This window comes from Poecilia latipinna, unplaced genomic scaffold (assembly GCF_001443285.1).
Source record: "Poecilia latipinna isolate Pla-1442-1.1 unplaced genomic scaffold, P_latipinna-1.0 Scaffold203, whole genome shotgun sequence".
NCBI classification, from domain to species: domain Eukaryota; kingdom Metazoa; phylum Chordata; class Actinopteri; order Cyprinodontiformes; family Poeciliidae; genus Poecilia; species Poecilia latipinna.
The window spans coordinates 260813-279714 of NW_015112819.1; the positions used below are offsets into that span (position 1 = coordinate 260813).

General features: G+C 39.6%; 4 protein-coding genes across 5 annotated transcripts; 1 reads left to right on the top strand and 3 right to left on the bottom strand.

Annotated features, from left to right (window-relative positions):
- Positions 1-1920: 1920 nt before the first annotated feature.
- Positions 1921-7630, bottom strand: LOC106946743 (putative all-trans-retinol 13,14-reductase). The gene is made up of 11 exons (XM_015031337.1): positions 7138-7630; positions 5868-6050; positions 4851-5092; positions 4581-4776; positions 4285-4482; positions 4095-4214; positions 3869-4007; positions 3397-3506; positions 3115-3281; positions 2838-2997; positions 1921-2623 (listed from the first exon to the last, which is right to left on the bottom strand). The coding sequence occupies exons 1-11, from the start codon at positions 7292-7294 to the stop codon at positions 2457-2459; spliced, it is 1839 nt and encodes a 612-aa protein (XP_014886823.1). The 5' UTR covers positions 7295-7630; the 3' UTR covers positions 1921-2456.
- Positions 7631-9103: 1473 nt separating this feature from the next.
- gngt2b (guanine nucleotide binding protein (G protein), gamma transducing activity polypeptide 2b) lies at positions 9104-9866 on the bottom strand. The gene is made up of 3 exons (XM_015031322.1): positions 9734-9866; positions 9480-9568; positions 9104-9314 (listed from the first exon to the last, which is right to left on the bottom strand). Exons 2-3 carry the CDS (start codon positions 9561-9563, stop codon positions 9186-9188), a joined length of 213 nt encoding a protein of 70 aa, XP_014886808.1. The 5' UTR covers positions 9564-9568; positions 9734-9866; the 3' UTR covers positions 9104-9185.
- A 1466-nt stretch (positions 9867-11332) lies between these two features.
- On the top strand, positions 11333-14474 carry tmem101 (transmembrane protein 101). Its single transcript, XM_015031341.1, has 4 exons — positions 11333-11527; positions 12635-12815; positions 13466-13612; positions 13716-14474. Exons 1-4 carry the CDS (start codon positions 11397-11399, stop codon positions 14022-14024), a joined length of 768 nt encoding a protein of 255 aa, XP_014886827.1. The 5' UTR covers positions 11333-11396; the 3' UTR covers positions 14025-14474.
- Positions 14475-14959: 485 nt separating this feature from the next.
- LOC106946744 (leucine-rich repeat-containing protein 17) lies at positions 14960-18896 on the bottom strand. Of its 2 annotated transcripts, XM_015031340.1 has the most exons (3): positions 18266-18896; positions 17364-17706; positions 14960-16068 (listed from the first exon to the last, which is right to left on the bottom strand). In XM_015031340.1, exons 2-3 carry the CDS (start codon positions 17652-17654, stop codon positions 15304-15306), a joined length of 1056 nt encoding a protein of 351 aa, XP_014886826.1. In that variant the 5' UTR covers positions 17655-17706; positions 18266-18896; the 3' UTR covers positions 14960-15303. The 2 variants fall into 2 exon arrangements, with proteins under 2 accessions (XP_014886826.1, XP_014886824.1); XM_015031338.1 differs by having other exon boundaries at positions 17364-18896.
- Positions 18897-18902: the final 6 nt, after the last annotated feature.

Here is an 18902-nt window from a genome sequence, read left to right on the forward strand (position 1 = left end):
TCACTGCGGGTGAAGGAACCATAGAGGTTCTCACACATGCACAGAGATAACACGCAAACTCCATGTCAGGATTTGAGCTGCAAACCTTTCTGCTGTAAGGCGACAGTGCTACCAGTTTTTATCTATTTACTCATGAATGTTCACTCGAGCCTCACTTTGAAAACACTGATTTATCCCTTTAATTAGTGATTTCAGCTTGCCGTTAGGTGTGGTTGTCTGCCATGTGTCTCTCTGTTAGTCCTGCGATCTTTCCTGGGTGTACCCCGCCTGCTGTCTGTTAACTATTTCAGGGAGAACCACCAGCCTCCTCCGACTGAACAGGAGGTTAATAGGAAAAGAAAAACCTTTGGTTATATCTATAGTACTCTACAACTGCAAAGAAAAGCTTGACTTGGTCCTAAAAACTTAATCGAATTCTTGATTATCACCTTTATGGAAAGATAAACAATGTCTGTGGGATTTACCATCAACTAAAGTGCTACTTTAAAATGTTTCAAGCTAATTCGTTGGGCCACCATGGGTAATCAGAGTTAGTATTACGCTGTGGAAATCATGCAATTACATAAATGCTAGAGCTGTTCAGATATTTTAGTTTCAGGTGAGTAAATACTCCGACTACCAGTCGACAGTCTGACTCCCAGACTCTTACTGAAACTAAGGGTTCCTCCCTGAAGAAAGCAGGAGCAACCTTTCATGTTTATTTCTCAAGTAATACCCTTTTATCATACCAGAGTAATTAGATGTTATGAGCTACCAAATCTCCAGCTATGCAAAGTCAGCAACATTAACTCCTTCTTCTCACTTTGCTGCAATTTTTAATTTGACCATTTTATGGTTTTGTGCTCTTCATATTAACACAACTTTAAAGAAATACGTTCACCTGCATGTGCTTTCTGAGTGTCAGCGCTAGCCTTTCCCTGGGTTGTACAGCAGAGCGATGAGAGCTAACAGAGCTGGAGAGGCACCGGCATCCCACCGTTCGCCTGGACAGAGGGTCCATTCATCCCCTCACGTCCCCTCAGTCATTCCCTACAGACCTCAATTTGTCGGCCAACCTGCCCAACATTTGCTGAGGAAATGTTCACTTAGTGCAGGAAATCTGAGGTTTCACTTCGCACGTTTGATTCCAGCGGTTGCCCAAACAACAAACGGGGGTACGAGTCAGGTCAGGAAAACAAGGGTGGGAACTAAACCCAAAGGAGCCGTGAAACCTCATTTCACCAGTATCAGATACTAGCTAAATCTTCTAAAGGCTCACTTAGGTAGTATTTACTTTATTTATTTTTTGACATGCATGGCATCAGACATTTATAAGCCCAATTTGACTGAAATATTATAAAAAATTCATTAAAATATTTTAGTTCAACGTTAGAATTTTAGCCAAAGAGCTTCTGATTAAATTATTTTCAAAATGTGGTTATGCTATTTTTGTTTGTACCATCTAATGTGTACAAGATACAGAGCAAAGCCCCAACCTGTGTTTACAAAAAGGTAACAAAAAAATATATATTTACAACAAAGAAATGTGTTCACCTAACCAAACTGGTCCATAACTTTAATATTGTTTTTTTTTTTCTTTTTTTTTTGGTCATTCAAACTCGAGTTTGTTGCTGTTTTACTGATCAACATCCTTCTACATAACCCTAACGCAACTGAACTCAAAGTCCCAAGCTGACAGCTCAATGTTATGGTTTATCATTTTTTAGTCACAATGGAGAACTAATAGTTCAATCAATCAAAGTACATTTGGAAAGAGCACTGAGTTCTGTTACTTTTCAAAGAATAATGTATTCTAGGTAGACAATTGTCTAATCCAAGTCTAACTGTGGGTTCTGGGTTGGTAGAGTGCCATTTACATCACCAGCTCTTGCATTTTTGAGAATGTTGTTGTTTTATGTTGACAGGAAAAAGAGACAAAAATTGTTTGGAATTCTGTTTAATCAAAGTGATGATGCTAACAGTTATCTTCTGCAGGCAAAATATGTCAATATACGGTCATCACCTCTCACATAATTATTATTCATAATATCTGAACTACCACTTTAAAAGAAAGTTTTATTCCTATTAAGACCAGCCTAAATTTCAGAAGATAGGTATAAAACATAATTCAATGTCCAAGCTCTTTTATATCATAATAGTTTACAAGTAAGATCCAAACGACAACAGAAAATTCATAACATTTTCCATGCAGCTGATCCAATTCTCCATCTTTTCATATCAATATTTCCACACTTAGAGAAAGTGAGACCGTCTACATATTAATAATAATAATAATAATAATAATAATAATAATAATAATAATTCACATTAAACAAAGTACAAATATGAAATCACATCTGCCTCCTCGAAATCATACACTGTACAGTAGCTACATCAACCTATTGGCAAGTCTTTCTCCACCAAGTTTTCGCACTTTCATTATCATCCTGCGGGGGCGGTAGTGAGCAGCAGTCTCCTTACAGTTTCTTCTTAGCCAGCTGGGCCAGCTCTCTGGCTTTCTTTCTCTTCAGCTTCTTTTTGAGGATGAGTAGGTTGATGTAGACGATTTGATCCAGCACAGTGGAGGCGCAGAGGAGTCCTCCATGCAGAGCGCCAGCAATCCCACAGCTGAACACATCTTGGCCTGAAAGAAAGAGAGAGAGAGAAAAAAAGACGCTTTATTTTTCTGCTTTTCTTGTGTATAACAAACCCTAATATAACAGCAAACCATTCACTGATGAAGTCAGTTCACAACAAAACTCCCTACACACTGTCTATTTCAGTATGTTACAATTTAAAAAGAGATTTCTCTGTCTGTGACAAATACTCAAAGGAAGAGGCTGGAACATTTTCCACACCTGAGATGTAGAGGTTCTTAACAGGAGTGCTGCTTCTGTTCCTGGCTACAGCCTCAGCATAGAAACGCTCCACGTTGTGTTCGGCAGAGTACATGGCTCCACGCTGAGCACCCAGGTAGTGCATGTTGGTCAGCGGAGTTGCCACATCTTGGAAAACAAGCTGAAGAACAGTTTTTCCAAATTAATGTCAAAAAGATTATGTTGTTTTAAATGACTTGAACATTCAATTACCCATAAGGAAAATGTTTCTATATATACATATTTTGATAGATTTTACCTTGTCTTTGATTTTAGGAAACAGAGTACAGGCCCAGTCAAAGAGGTTCTTTGTGAATCTCATTTTGTAGTTGTAGTAGTCATCACCTCTTCTGCGCACGGTAGTGTCCTTCCACTCTTCAAACCATTCATATTTGACCATGGTCAGTATTGTCATACAAGACTTTCCTGGAAGCATAACAGACAGCACGTGTTTGTTATTTTGAGTCAGATTTAAGAACAGAAAAAAGATTCCTGTCGCCATTTTTGGTGTCAAAATCAGGAATGAAGCAACTTTATTTACCTGGATGACGTATATTGGCTTCAGGATCTTTTGCAGAGGGTACTGTGATGAACATCATCGGGATGTTATCAGGTGCTTCCTCTTTGCTCAATGCAAAAAAGTCCTCCATCCTACAAAATCGATAATAACATTTTTGATGTTTATTTTACTGACTTACTCAAGGGGGCTGCATACAAATACAGGCCAAACTTTTCAGACTTTGTTGTAGACTTTGAGAGCCACGTCTCCTTTTCTTCCACTTTGCAATTATGCACTACTTTGTGTCAGTCTGTCACAGAGAAGATCCCATTAAAATACATCAAAGTTTGTGGTATGTGACAACATTTTTAAAAAGTTCACGGGTGAAGGGTATAACGAGTTTCACACTGCAGCACTCTGTGTGACCAAGTTTTCTAGTTTCTCTTTATGCAATAGCACCCTCTTGTGGCAAATACGTTCAAGTCCTATGCCTTATTTGATTTCTTCTACTCACGACTTATCCATGTCGTTGTCTTTGAAGAGCCAGAAATTTGTAGAGACAAGACCCAGGTCCTCTGCAGTTCCATCAAAGCCAGAAAAGATCAACATTGATCCTCTGCCATGTCTCATCATGCTCAGTCTTTCCTGAATATCTACGAAGTGGAACCTTTATAAACAACTTAGAATATCTTTGCATCCCACCTTTACTTTGGGTCGAAGCAGTTCCTCGGCATACTGACCATGTCTGACGCGAATCTCAGGTGGTAGGAGTTTTTGGAAAGTGGTAAAGACGCCACAGTTTGAAACCACCACAGGTGCGTGGACCTCAACTTCCTCCTGGCCTTTCTTCACCTTCACACCTACCAAACACAGACTGAAAGTAAAGTCTTGACCTTCAGCGAGCGGAAACGATCTGGTTTCACTTCTCACCATAGGCCGCGCCCTTCTCATCAACCAGGATCTGAGAGACAGGAGCTCTGACCAGGCAGCTCCCTCCATATTTCTGAATAGTTCTGATGATGTGGAAGGCGATCTCACTGGATCCACCTTTTGGGTAGTAGGCACCTCGTTTGTAGTGATGCATCAGGAGGGCGTTGATCAAAATGCTGGATTCCTTTGGAGGCACACCTAAAGGGGACGTGAATAGCATTCTAGGGAGTAAATTTCAAGGACTTATGATTGATATTCCCTTTTAATAAACTTTGAACGCTGACTTTGAGACACACCATAGAAAAAGTAAGAAAAGATGACTTGGAGGTCTTTGTTTTTGGTCAGGGTGTCCATGTAGCCAGTCGCTGGTGTGCCAGATAGACGGAAGACTGGAGAGATGAGATCTGCAATGCCTGACTTCAGCAGAAGCAAAGAGACCCACTGAGGAATCAGCTTCATGGTTGCCAGGTAGTGGGTTTTCTTAGCTGAGAGCTGTTGCAACATGAAAGACATTTATTAGACTCTTTAAAACACAAAATGTTAGATTGCTTTACCATAATCAATACCTTCATGATTTTGAAGAATTTCTCAATGGCCTCTGTCTCGTTTGGAAATTGCTCGATCAGGCGGGCTTTCATTTCATGTTTTCCAGTGAAAATCTTGTACTCCCGCCTCTCATCACCACTGCCGATTTGGACAGTGTCGACATGCGGCTGCAGCTCCTGGAACTCCAGCTGACCCTCAGTGATCTGGTCAAAGGCAATTCGAAGCATACTGTTTTCATGGACTTGACCGATGTAATGAAGACCTGAAGATGAAGAGTGACAGACAAGGTCCTCAACTAATTTTACTCAAGTGCCAACAAAGAACATGAGAGAAACAAATTATGCAAGAGAAAAAAATTATGCAAATGGAACTGAATCATCCATTGTACATGAACAGAAAAAATATTTTTTTTTCTAAAGGAAGTTAGAAAAGTGGCAGCTTAAAAATTGTATGACTTAAGGACACCTTAAAACAAACTTATTCTGGTGGTTAGCAGGTTATTATTTTGGGTATATTTGTGTGTTAGAATGTCCTAGTCAAGGTCCAGATGTAAACTCAACTGAGAATCTATGGCAAAATTTGAAAACTGAAGTTCACAGATGCTTTTCACCTGATCTGATTGAGGTTGGGAGGCTTTTCAATTTTGCATAGTAGAATGAGCGAAAAACATCAGTTTCTATACAAAGCACTTGTAGACATACCTCAAATTATTGACAAACTGGGATTGAATACTAATGCTTTGCACTTTGCAAGTTTTGTGAGCTGAAAAGTTTTGAAAATCAGATTCTGCTTTTTGTTTAGTTCCACAATTCTGTACTATTTGGTTTTGTCCTGTCCTGTCACCTGGAATCTTAGTGTATTTTACTACGATTCCAGTAAACACGTTAATTGTATATGTGGCTTTTGAGACATTTTGCATTAAGTTTAATTCTTCTTTTTATGACACAGTTGGAGAACACAGAGATCTGGCTTTCCTTTAATCGACAACCACAATCAGACCTGAAGCTGTTTTGAAATTATATGGAAAGATTCCTTACCAACATCAAACTCAAAGCCCTTCTCTATGTAAGTGTGGCAGCAGCCTCCAGCCTGGTCATGCTGTTCCAGGACCAGAACCTTCTTTCCTGCTTTAGCAAGCGTGGCGGCGGCTGACAGTCCACCGATTCCACTTCCGATTACAATCACATCCAGGTTCTGGGGCACTTTGTCGACACTGAAACCTGGACAGCAACACGCAGGAATGTCTTTAGTTATCAGGTTTTGTTCCACTCTGTAATCTTACAAAAGTGTTGAGATTGACACATCAGTACGAGTTACATAACTGTTTTTCAGAGCGCAGTCTGAAGGTTGGCTTTCAGGTCATAAATACTGAAGATGTGACAATGCAGCATATGGGGTCCTGTTATCAAAATTTCCAATTTCCGACCTGATTTAGATAAAACACCCATAAATATGTAGTCACACTTTTGCTAATTTAGATATGATCTCCAGTTTGATAAATGGTACGCAAAGAAAGTGTTTATACACATGTGTTGGTTCAAATCCATAGTGGTCATAGCATAAGTAAAACAGTTTCAGGAGAAATAAAAGGGGAAAAAAAATCTAACTCACAGAAAGTACTGGCTGAAAATAAAACTCGCTTCAATTGGAAATAAATTAAGCACCATGGATTTAATCACACTTCTGAAGAAGTCATATTCAGCAAATAAAAATATCCAGGGCTTGTTTGTCAGATTAAAAGTACTTTTGGTTTGCAGTTGGTTTCAGAGGAAGAAAATCAGGCAGCTAGCACATAGCTGATAATTTGTTCAAAGAAATCAAGATCAGACTTCCTATTTGAGGCTCCTGATTGGTTTGAAGGTAACTTGTTTGGTAAAACAGAATTAAAATCACTTCTGAACAATTTACGAGACTTGTTTTTCCCAAAACAGGAGATCCCTTGAAGCTATACTAACAAAGATATTCAGTAAATGGGTACATAGTGGTGCAGTGAGCAGAACTGGGCCTGCATGGATTTTACATGTTCTTCTCATTCACTTTGGCTTCCTCATACAATTAAAAAAGCATAACTGTCTCTCTAAGTTCCCACATTGTATTAGCATTTTTTTTTGTACTGTGTGCCCCTGGGATGAACTGGTGACCTGTCCAAGGTGCACATACCATGGACAGTGGTTTATGACCACTGTAGATGGGTACCAGCCCCCCTCATGGTTCATAAAATAACACTTTACTTTACATCAGTAGGTCTATTACCAATAAATTTACTGAGAAATATGCTGACATATTCAACATTTGCATTAGCTTTACCTTGTTTGATGACTTTGTCTCTCTTCTTCTGGTCAAACTCACGGGGTGCTGGGGGTCTCACAGACTTCAGGGAGAACGGACTGGGCTTCCCGAATAGGTACCAGTAGGTGCCACCGGCCCATATAACCAACCAGACTAAAAGAATCAGCAGCCACATTTTTGAGTAAAATGAGATACGCCGACAGAGTCCTCAGCTGTACTGCACAACAAATGGTTCAGAAGTCTCCAAAGAAGAGCCAAAGGTCTGGGGACTGATACGAAACACTATCTGCGTTACAAAGAGCAGTAAAGATAAAGCAAAGAAAGACCCACTTATTTATGATTACAAAGCATACACAGACCTTCAATAATAACTGTACAGAGCAATATAAAATAATGTTCACTCTGTTTTTCTGAATGTTTTTCATTAGATTGTCCTTCAGCTTGGCCACATTTTGATAAAGTATTTGATGGATCACATGCAAACATTTCTACTTGTGTTCCCCAAATTCTCCAAACTGGGCAGCAACTCATATGTTTGCTTTTTTTTTTTTTTTTTTTTTAACAAGCATATTTTTACATTCACATTTACCAGTACAATAACTAAAACTAATGTTTTCCAGTTTATTTGTTGATTAGCTTAAAAGAATAACTGGAACACTCAAAGAGCATGGAGGAAATCAGAATTGATTAGAAAAATCCTTGTGAAATTGCTTTTATCTGATAAGGCAATTAAGATCATTTGCCTCTACAGATGTTTGCAGACTTTATACATGTCATTACAACAGCGCAGCTGATTAGATCAGTGGGTTTCAGAATCCAGGTAATGTCACACATAGACTTTACCCTGAATAACTTGGCAATAAAAACTTCTCCTATGAAAATTGAGAAAACACAATTCATAAGTAATCCTTCCATACCTGTAAGAGTGTCATTTCACTGTAGAGACAAAAGTATTCAAGATTTTCGACATTTTGCCACAACTTAGATTTTAATTGCATGCACAAAACAAAGCAATGGATACTTTTCAGACACACAGAAAATAAATAGTTTGAGGACTGTGATGAGGTTTTGTATTCAGTCCTGCTGGGTCTGTACATTATAGAATCACTTTTGTTCAAATCACAGCTGCAGGCTTTTTGGGGCAATGTCGTTGCCTACTTTGACATTTATGCTAATAATTGTTTTATTTTATCCCAGTTTTTATTTTTATTGTAGTATTTGCAATATTCTAAACACCCCCTGTCTTACTCAACTTTTTGTTTATTTCATAAAGTTTTGGGGCATAAATTATCTGTCATGATGTTGATGTTATAAAATTGTATGTATTTAATTTTATTAAAGTAAATATTCTATTCTATAATTCATTTTATTCTATTTATAGAATACTTAGTAGTGCATTATGTTGAATAAAGTCACAAACTTTCACTTAATCTAAGTACCTGATTAAGCTAAACCTGTGTGATCCTGCATGCATTGAGTTTTGATCGTCCTTCTAGTTATGGTCCTTAAAAGAGAGACAAATTATTTCTTTTGCTACAAAGGAAAGAGAAATTCCGTTTATTCAGGACTCAGGCTGAAACTAATTGGATGAAGCGAGCAGATTGGAAGCTAATGAAGAGTGAAAAAAGGCTTAAAGACTTTGAAACAGGAAGCCACTCTGTGTAAACAGGCCGGCTTGACCAACCGTGCTGAACCAAAGAAAATCCTATTAAGGTTAAATTCATTTGGAGGCTTTGGAGGTTTTGCCCTGTTATGCACAGTAACATGGGTCAGCAAACACTGACCAGTAAACATGTTTTCACTGCTTCTTTGCATAAACTGAAAAGGTTAAAAAAATAAAAAAAGACCTGAACATCAGTGATAAAAGCAGACAGAAGATATTTAAATCTATTTTTATTTATTTACAAATTAAACCCACTGTCATGCTGACAACTACAGTGCTGATAGGAACGCTGATATACACCTTCTGTTTCTTTAATTTATACATTTAAATCAGAAAAACAAAAAAACACTACACAGAAACCATCTCTGACAGAAATAGAATCTCTTCCTTGGATGATTGTGTGCTATGTTACAGTGCAGCCTCCTTTGTCTCCCTTGTAAGGGTTCTTGTCATCTGGAACTCCCTTAATCAGCGGATCGCTTGGCAAGAGTCCTTCAACGTAAGCAATTGTGTCAGCACAATTTGCACTCACCTGTTGAGGAGGAAATATGAGACACTGTAAACATGTGGCCAAAAACAACATAACATTAAACTGTTTGATTTTTTTTTTTTGTTTGTTTTGTTTTTTTTGTTTAGGATTGATAGAGCGAGCTTTAGCAGCTACATGAGAGCAAGGTTGTTAGAATTAGATACTCACTGCTGTTCTTGGTGTGCTCACTTCCTTTTTCAATTGTTCCAGTTCCATTTTCAAGATTTCCTTGTCTGACATATCCCGAGCCATCCTGGCTGAGGAGAGAAAACAAAGTACTGGCTTCCAAAGGTTTCAAGGATAATAGCGACTCCCTAAATGGTTTTCTTTTGTGGTGTCTGTAGATTCGTCCAGGTAGCCTTTCGTCTTTCACTTCCTAAATCAAATAAAAGCAACAAAATGAATGTTTCTTGAGTGTTTACCTGTCGAATGGCGGGATCCCCAATGCTCAGAGAAATGTTTTGGCTCCTAAGAGCTCCTTGACTGTGCGCCTTCCTGCCGTCTGGCTGCCTCTCTCCACTAACTGAGCAGTGCTGTCCCACTGCTCCTCATTTACAGCTGATCCCCGTCACCGGCTTTCGTTTGAGGTCGCCACCAGATTGGAGGACCTGATGTCACCAATCCCCAGTGATGAGATTAAACAATCAAGGAACTTAAATCCTGAAACAGGAAGAGCCCCCTCACCGGCTACACGCAGAAAGCGAGAATATGACATTCAAAAAGTGAATTCACAGCATCACCTGTACTTAAGTTGTCATAGAGGAATACCTAGCAGAGTGCTTTTCAATCTACCATCTAACAATAAAGAATGAAAAAATTACAAATCCACCAAGAAATGGACGCTCATCTCTTTTGCAAAGTAGAATGAGCTAAATTCTTGTTCTCGGAATCTCCAAAATTGATAGAGGTAGACTCAGAAAAGGTTGCAGGTATAGTTGCAGTGGAAGATGGTTATAGAGTATCTAATCACCCTGGATGGATGGATGGATGGATGGATGGATGGATGGATGGATGGATGGATGGAAGGAAGGAAGGAAGGAAGGAAGGAAGGAAGGAAAGAAGGCCTCTTAGTGTTTGATTGATTACTTTGCACATTTACCACCTTCTGTTTTATGCACGTCTTCAGAAAAGCATAAATCCTATACATAAACATGAAATGGGTTTTATTGTTGTTCTTTTTTATTTACAGCACTCTCTTGCCATCACCTCGTTATGACATTTGATGTGGGATACATGACAAGCCAGTGATCAGCAGCTCAGCCTTCCGCAGGACTCACACTAAGTCATTTCCAGGATCTGGGTTAGTACTCAGGATTAACCCCACACACGTCACATGGATTACCGGGTTGGAGATGCTTCTTATGAATGTGGGCAGAGTCACTGTGCACCTAGTGGGCTGTCTTTCTTTTATGGATAAAGGGAAACAGCAACTTTCTAAAAGAAACCTTTCTTTGTTATTGTATTGATGTAGTTATTAAACAAATATACATGATTATTTTGAACATTTGTATCACCATGTCTATATATACATGGAGATTTATTTATTTATTTATTTATTTATTTATTTATTTATTTATTTATTTATTTATTTATCAGATTACAGAATTTTCCTGGACTTACAGAGTCCTGGATTTATTAATGTTTGCTAATTTATTTATTTGATACATTGAATCTTTCGAATGAATTATAAAGTCTTTATAATTATCCATTTATTGACTGATTATCAAACTAGATTTTTTTTTTTCCAATTCAGTTCGTAAGTATCGTATATCAGTAACTATAACTAACCTGTTGTAAAAAATTTAATAATTAAATTTGTCCTCTAGATGGCGGACAAGGTCTCTTTTTACAATATATATCGCAACATGTAGACAGTCTTAGCCAATCAGAACGCTTTACCTGGGAACTTGACCGCTTCTTCAAAATAAAAGCTTTCCTGTGTCCCTTTGAATGGCAGCAGCTGGCTCACTGGCAGCAACGTGGGACAGCCACATTCTTTTAATTTGACACGTACAGGGTGTTTATTGGTCGGAAGTTCAAGTATCTGGTAGGTTGACTGGCGGATGGGATACATGAGCTGGAGCTATGGCAGGTCCTAGTAGGAAGCAGATGTTAAGGTTTCTCGGCCAACTTGGGGCGTTTATTCTGACCCGGTTCGGATTCTGGAACTGCTTCAGTATGCTGATGCTGTTCGCTGAAAGAGCGGACTCAAAGAGGTAAAAGTAGCGTGTAGTTTGACGCAGAGCTTCCAGCTAACCTTAGCTGAGCGAGCTAACGGCAGTTCAAGGCAACTTCTGTGAAAAAAGCAACTTTATGACTTCATAAATACCTGGAGCTAATCCCGGTTGATAAATATTAGAAGAGAGAAAAACATTCAGTGCACGAATTTATGTCTCTTTTCCGTTGTTTGTGGCACACCAAGTATCTAAATGAGCTGTATTTTACTTGCACAATTGAAAAGCTGGCTTTAAATGTTCCTTTATGTTCAAATAGCAGTTTATATTTAACTTAATAATCTTTAAAATTTAGCCCAACAGATCCTTGGACAACTTCCTACACCAACTGACTGTGCTTCCATTTCTCTGTGTGGTTGGGTTCCTGAAACCCCACACATCCACACCCCTCCAACTTCTCCTGTAATTATATGCTATAAGAAGGCACTAATGGAGGCCATGTTCGTACTAAGCAGAGTTTTAACTTTATACTCTTAAACTTTTTTAAATCTGCTTGAGTAAATTACATTAGGTTATTAGGTGCCAGGTTATCAGTGCTCAGTACAGTTTCATTACAGCTTTCTTCAGTTTAGTCTTAAAAAGTTTTTTGCAAGTATGTCTTAATAAATTAGAGTATGATTGAAAAAAAATGTGCTTCCTTTATTATATAGAGTCCTTACACACAGTGGAAAAATATATATATACTTGCTGTAGAGACAATGAAAACTCCAAATGAAGTCGGTCAGAAAATTATCGTTAGTTTATTTTATAACTACAAGAAAAGGGGGAATTTTAATGTCTACATGCTGCCCTACATCCAAAGCATTATTAGAATAATTGGTATTATTCAGAATTCCATTAATTAGGAACAAGACATAAAGCACACAAGGCAGTATTACATTCAGGAAAAACAACTACTGCCCCTCTCTAGTAACCCCTTTAACTTGAAAGCTAATTAGCAGTTTCAACCCTCGGTAGCCTTTTAAAAAGTAAAAGATACAGTTATGTGAAGTCACACTATATAATAATATAAGATATAGTAGGTCACAAAGCAACTGAATAAACAGCATAACGTAGATATTAAGTCTCCTGATTCTCTTTCCTCTCCAGAAAACCGGACATCCATGTACCATACTTGTATATTGACATGGGAGTAGCCGTCCTCTGCGCTAGTTTCATGTCATTTGGAGTGAAGAGGAGGTGGTTTGCTCTGGCTGCCGCCATGCAGCTGGCCATCAGCACTTATGCATCCTACATCGGAGAGCAGGTGCATTATGGGGACTGGCTAAAGGTGAGTGAAGCTCCTTGATTTACAGCGTTGAGTCAACTTCATCCACAAAGCAAGTGAAAAAGCGCAACATGCTTTACGTAGAAAACAAGTATTAAAAAAAAAGACAAGATTAAACCATTAAAGAAATTATAACAGAATACATATAACATCGTACAGCCTCAAACGATTTAAAAGAACAGTAGAGCTGAATATCGGCATAAAAATGGTATAAATATATTTGTACTGAGTTACACTTTCTGTTTTGATCATATTCATCTAGCAGATCTATGATCTGGGAAGGACTCATTAGAAAATGAGCCAAGCTTTGAGAAGGATCAATATGGAAAGAAGATCTGATTTTGTAACTTAAGTCAAATCGCTTTTTATTTTGATCAATCATCTTTTCAATTCATCCACGCATGCGTCTGGTCATTGATACTTCTGTTCAACCATTGATTAAGCAGGCAATCTATCCATCAGTATGTCCATTTATCCTTTTGTCCATACGTCTAACCTTTCATCAGTCTAACGATCCCATCATGCAGGTTCTATATTTAATCTTGAGCTCATAAATTGACTGCATACTCTGAGTTTTGAAAACTGTTAAATATCTTCTTGCAGAACGTGTAGGAACATTTCCATATTCAACACCGATCCTTGTTGTGCTGCAGGTCCGGATGTACTCCAGAGCGCTAGCCATCATCGGGGGCTTCCTGGTCCTGGCCAGCGGAGCGGGGGAAGTCTACAGGCAGAAGGCCCGCAGCAGATCGCTGCAGTCCACTGGGCAGGTCTTTGTGGGAATCTATCTCATCTGCATGGTGAGGCTCTTTGATTGGAAGAAGAATGTGCTTCATGGCTTTTTTTTTTTTATTATTTTATTTTTCTGTTACCTTACCTGCACTTCCACATTTTCTCCACTAGGTGTACTCGTTGCGGCACAGTAACGAGGACAGACAGGCCTACCTGAACCACATTGCTGGGGGCGAGCTCACTCTGATGCTGATAGAGGTGCTGTTTGGCGTTCTTGCTCTGGCCTTCCTCACCGGGTACTACATCCGGATGGCCGCTCAGATCCTGACCACCATCCTTCCCCTGGTCATCCTGCTCATCGACGGAAACCTCGGATACTGGCACAACAACCGCAAGGTGGAGTTCTGGAACCAGATGAAGCTGATCGGCCACAACGTGGGGATTTTCGGCGCCGTGCTCATCCTGGCCACCGACGGGTAGAACTCTCTGGCTTTTAAAGACAGTTTTTTTACAAATGGGAGCGTCTGTGCAGAATGAGATTGTTGTGGCTGGATTGTGCCGGAAGCTGCTGCCCGCCTCAGGATTTAAAGCGCCCAGCTTGTGAGAGCTCAGACGGTTCATCATTAGCTACCAGATGGCTGCCTTCCTTCTACAAGAAAAACACGTTTCCTTTATACTTTTTAAATAGCAAATGGTTTTATTTATTTGGTTTCTTGTTTACATTTTGTTATGCTCTGAAACTTTACAACATGAGTGAGTATTATGCATTTGCTGGGAGCTTTTACTTCCCTGGGAAACCCTGAATATCACAATTCATGTTTTAAAATTTTCAAGTAAATGAAAACTGTTCTATAATGGTATGTTGCTTTTAAGATGTACAAAAATGTTTGTTTTTTTAATAAATTTAAAGTACAATATCAACTTACAAAATACTGGGCACATCATTTATATGTAGCAATAGTATTATCTGCTGCTTTACCGTGTTGGACAGATTAACTACAAGCATTTGTTACAAAAATGCACCAGATTTTCTTTGTTGTTTGATCTGTCAGATGAAATTTTTTTTTTCTTTTAAAGATTATAAGGCATAAAAGAGGAAACAATTTTGTAGGCTCTTTAATAAAAGGTGTTGGCTTTGCATCCAATAGAAACTGAAGGATGAAAACTTTTCTCCTTGTGTTGCAATTATGCAATATTCTAGATGTTGCGCACATAATATTGCATAATTACAGCAACAAAAACCAAAGAGACCGCTGCAGATTTAAGGTATGACATCAGCTGGATTTATTCCAAAACTGCATTAAACACAAGATGAAATTTATTCGCTACTTGGGCGACGTCTGGAAGTAAGTGGTTGCGTTGGACTTTTTTTTTTAAAGTGGTATGAGAGCAAACTTTTAGTGAATTTTTTTTAATATACATTAAAAAATGGAAAACTATTGATTTCCTTCCATTCCACAGTAAAACACAACTTTGGATTAGTCTAGCCAATAAAAAGCCCAGTGGAATATGTTTACATTTATGCTGATGACATGATTCAATATGAAAAACATTTAAGTTTCAATATTTTTGCAAGCAATTGTGGAAAGCCTTTCAGTAAAACTAGTCAAAGGACAGAAAATAATGAAAAAGTTTTGGATTGTTTTCCACTAACTAAAAAAAAAAAAAAAAAAACCCGCTTGGTCTTTCTCCAGTGGCTGCTTCATGTAGCGTCTGCAGGAGGCCGTCTGTGTGTGTCAGAGCTCCATCCTTTAACCAGTCACTTGTCTGCAGATTCTGCATCACTTGCAGCTTGTTTGTTCTTGCGGTTGCGCTCAGCTTTGACCAGCGCACCGATCACTGCCAGCATCACGGTGATGGTGATGACCAGCACCGACGCTGTCTCCGCCATGCACAGCTGGCTGTCCATGGACGCGAGGGGGCTCCCGGCCTGCTGCGGAGGGGCGTGGCAGAGGATGGCCTTGTAGTCCTCCACATGCAGGTGTCGCACGTACTGGATCTTACCAAAGACGCGCTGCAGGTCGCAGTCGCAGGTCCAGGGGTTGAGGGACATCTGCAGGTGGGTGCTGACGGTCTGCAGCTTCAGGAAGGTCTTGAACTTGATGTGCTGCAGCCGATTTCCGCGGAGGCCCAGCAGGGTCAGACCGCGGAGAGGGGCCAGAGCTTCGGCCTCGATCGCCGAGATGTTGTTGTGGCCGAGCAGGAGAACCTCCAGGCTCTGCTGGCGGCTCAGCAGCCCGTCTTTGAGTATGTTCAGCCTGTTTCCCTCCAAGTGCAGGAGGCGCAGTCGAGAGAGGCTGTGGAAAGCCCTGGCGTCTATCGTTCGGATGCGGTTGTAGCTCAGGTCGAGCTTCCTCAGGTTGTCGCAGTTTCTCAGGGAGGAGGAGTCGACATGCTGCATCAGGTTGTGGTCCAGCCGCAGCTCCTGGAGGGAGGTCAGATGGAGAGTGAAGTCCTGAGGCAGCCAACGCAGTCGGTTGAAGCTCAGGTCCAGCTTCTCCAGAAACTGCAGGGATGAAAGGGACTGAAACACAGACAGCCAGTAAGAAAGGGTCACTCTGAACTGGTAAGCACATTTTTCTTCTTTTGTTTGTTTAGCACAAATAAATTCAGAGTACAAAGATTCAGAGTACAAGTCCATCATAGGTATTACATTCAAAAAATGAAACCGTTTTCAAACTGAAATGTAATGTCCTGGCCTAACTATTGTGGGTGAGTGCTGTATCTAACCTTAATAAAGGAAGGTGGGGTGGAAGGATGAAGTGCGGCAGTACAGTACGGTGCATTTACTGTACAGTACAACTGTACCCTGCTTCAGTAAACTTGAAGTAGGATACAGCTTCAAGTTTATACTATTCAATAAACTTGAAGCTTTGAATTTTTTTTTCTTGATCTCTGTTTTTATGAGAAACATTTTTTTTTACATTTTCATTATCCCATCCACTCTGAGTCTGATGAATCTAAATAACATAATATAGTTTCATAATTTTGAAATAACTGGAATAATTGAATCTTCCAATTGTATTTTATGTCAATAAGATGTGTTAAACGTTGCAGATTAGAATGGAAACAATTAACTATGGAAAAAGTGAAGAAAAGCATAATAGTTATTAAGACAAATAGCTCAATATTCCCATAAAATTTTAAATAATAATTCAGTCTGGAAAACAATGTATTTGGATAACTTTCTTCCCTTCCCATTAAAAAAAGGGTAAATGATCATTTTAATGTGTTACATACTTGTGTTATTTATAAAAATGAAAGCTGAACAAAATAAATAAAGCAGACCATTAGAAAGATATTTTAGCAAAGATCCTCTATTTTCTCTACAGACAAGAACGTAGTTACTTTTCTGTGTTGCTCAGTTTTATTCAACGTGGAAAAAAACAACAACAAAAAAAAATTAGGTATTTGGATGTCTCTTTCGAAAACAATAACTGTTTGGTAAATATTCAACACAATTACATACAAAGTCCCAGTGTGAATTTGCATTCACTCATCGACAATTCATCAACAAGGGTGACATATAAACCATTTCAGGGTGGATTAATAAAACATGCAATTTAAATAATTTTGAAAACGACAGATAGATGCAGAAGTTTGGAATGTCCTACAAAATGTTCTCTAATTCATAATTGGTCAAAGATATTTTTACTCTACGTTTAGGGAATCTCACTAAAATGACCGTTTCACTTTCTGAAAGAATACTGTTTCACTTTTACGCAAAACTGCAAATTAAAACTGTAATTTAGAAACACGCGTAGACTCAACCCCATTTAAAAAGAAGAAGAAGGGGGGTGAGGGGGAGCTTTCCCATACCTGTGGATGCACAGCATGTATGCTGTTGTTGGACATCAGCAGAAACTTCAGCGACCACAGTCCCAAGAACGAATCACTGCGCACCTCTCTCACCCTGTTCCCACTGAGATCCAGCAGCCAAGTGCCGCGGGAGACACCGGGGGGGACCTGCTCCAAGCCCTGAGACCTGCAGTCCACCAGGTCAGAGGACTCGTAGCAAAGGCAGGGGCTTGGACACTGCCTGAAGTCCGACATGATGCTCGGAAGCGGCGGCAGCAGCAGCAGCAGAAGCAGGGGAATCAAGCAGAGCATCTTTGTGCGCTCAAAGTGAAGACTCTCCTGCCGAAAGCCATGGCTGACCCTCCTGTGCGTACACACAGCGACACATCGGGAACACGGCGAATATGTTTTGCAAACCGCATAGAAATGTGTCATATTCAGCAGACTCCCGAGGCACACGCATGGAATATTCCCGATTAGACGGGATTATGGGCTTAAACTGATGATCACATAACCAAATCTGGGGAGAGAACCTGCAGTCCGTTTTGAACCCTTTCCCAAATGAAGGATTTACATCTGCTTCTCTATATGGATACATCAAGCGCAGTTGCATGATAGCAGTCGGTTTATCCTGTTTAGTTCTATATTACATAACAACGAACGGATTATCTATAGACCAGTCTATGCAGACAGACCGGACTGAATCTGAGCGCCTTTTGTAAATGCCTAACAGCACAGACACAGGCAGATTTCAACATTGTATCACCCAGAAGTTACTTTATTGCAGTATTTTAGTCCGAATGTTACTTTTGATAATTATGGTTTACAGTTGAGGAAACTTAAAATGTTACTTTTCAGAGTCACATCAGGCAACATCCAGAAACGCTGCACATATTTGCTGCACCAAAACAAGCATCGCTTACTTGTTCGGGGCTCCTTCTGCTTGAAGTGCAGCATCAATGCAGCGTGTAACGGAGATGATCAGCTTGTGGCTCTGATTGTCTCTCGAGTTGGATCTGGTGTCTACTCATCCTCCTCTCCACAATGCTCCACACATTTTCTGTGAGGTTTAGGTCAGTCCAGTTTGCTGACGAATCAATTCCCAGCAATATCCTGATTATTATTTAGCGCTGGTACTTTTGGCTGGATTGGGCCTTGAATACTGCGGCAGACAGCTGCTCTGACAAAACACAGAGGAGCAACAGCAGCAGATGACACGTCCCCAAGTCCTCAGACTGTGGGAACTTGGATTATGTAGCTCTCCAATCTTCCTCCAGAATCTGGGACCTCGATTTCAAACAGACATGGAAGATTCACTTTTTTTTAAATCTCAAAATAGAACTTTGGAAGACTGAACAAACCGGTTCTTTTGGATCAGTTCAGTCAGCTACTTTAGCAGTACCCTTTGGTGGCTTACACCATCATCATCAGTATTGCCAATGATTACATAGGACATCATGTTCTGTATTAAAAACCCTCAATGATTTTCTCTTAGCATTCTAATTTTCAGGTAAACGGAATTTTGGGTTCATTAGCCTAAAAGCCATAATCATCAGAACT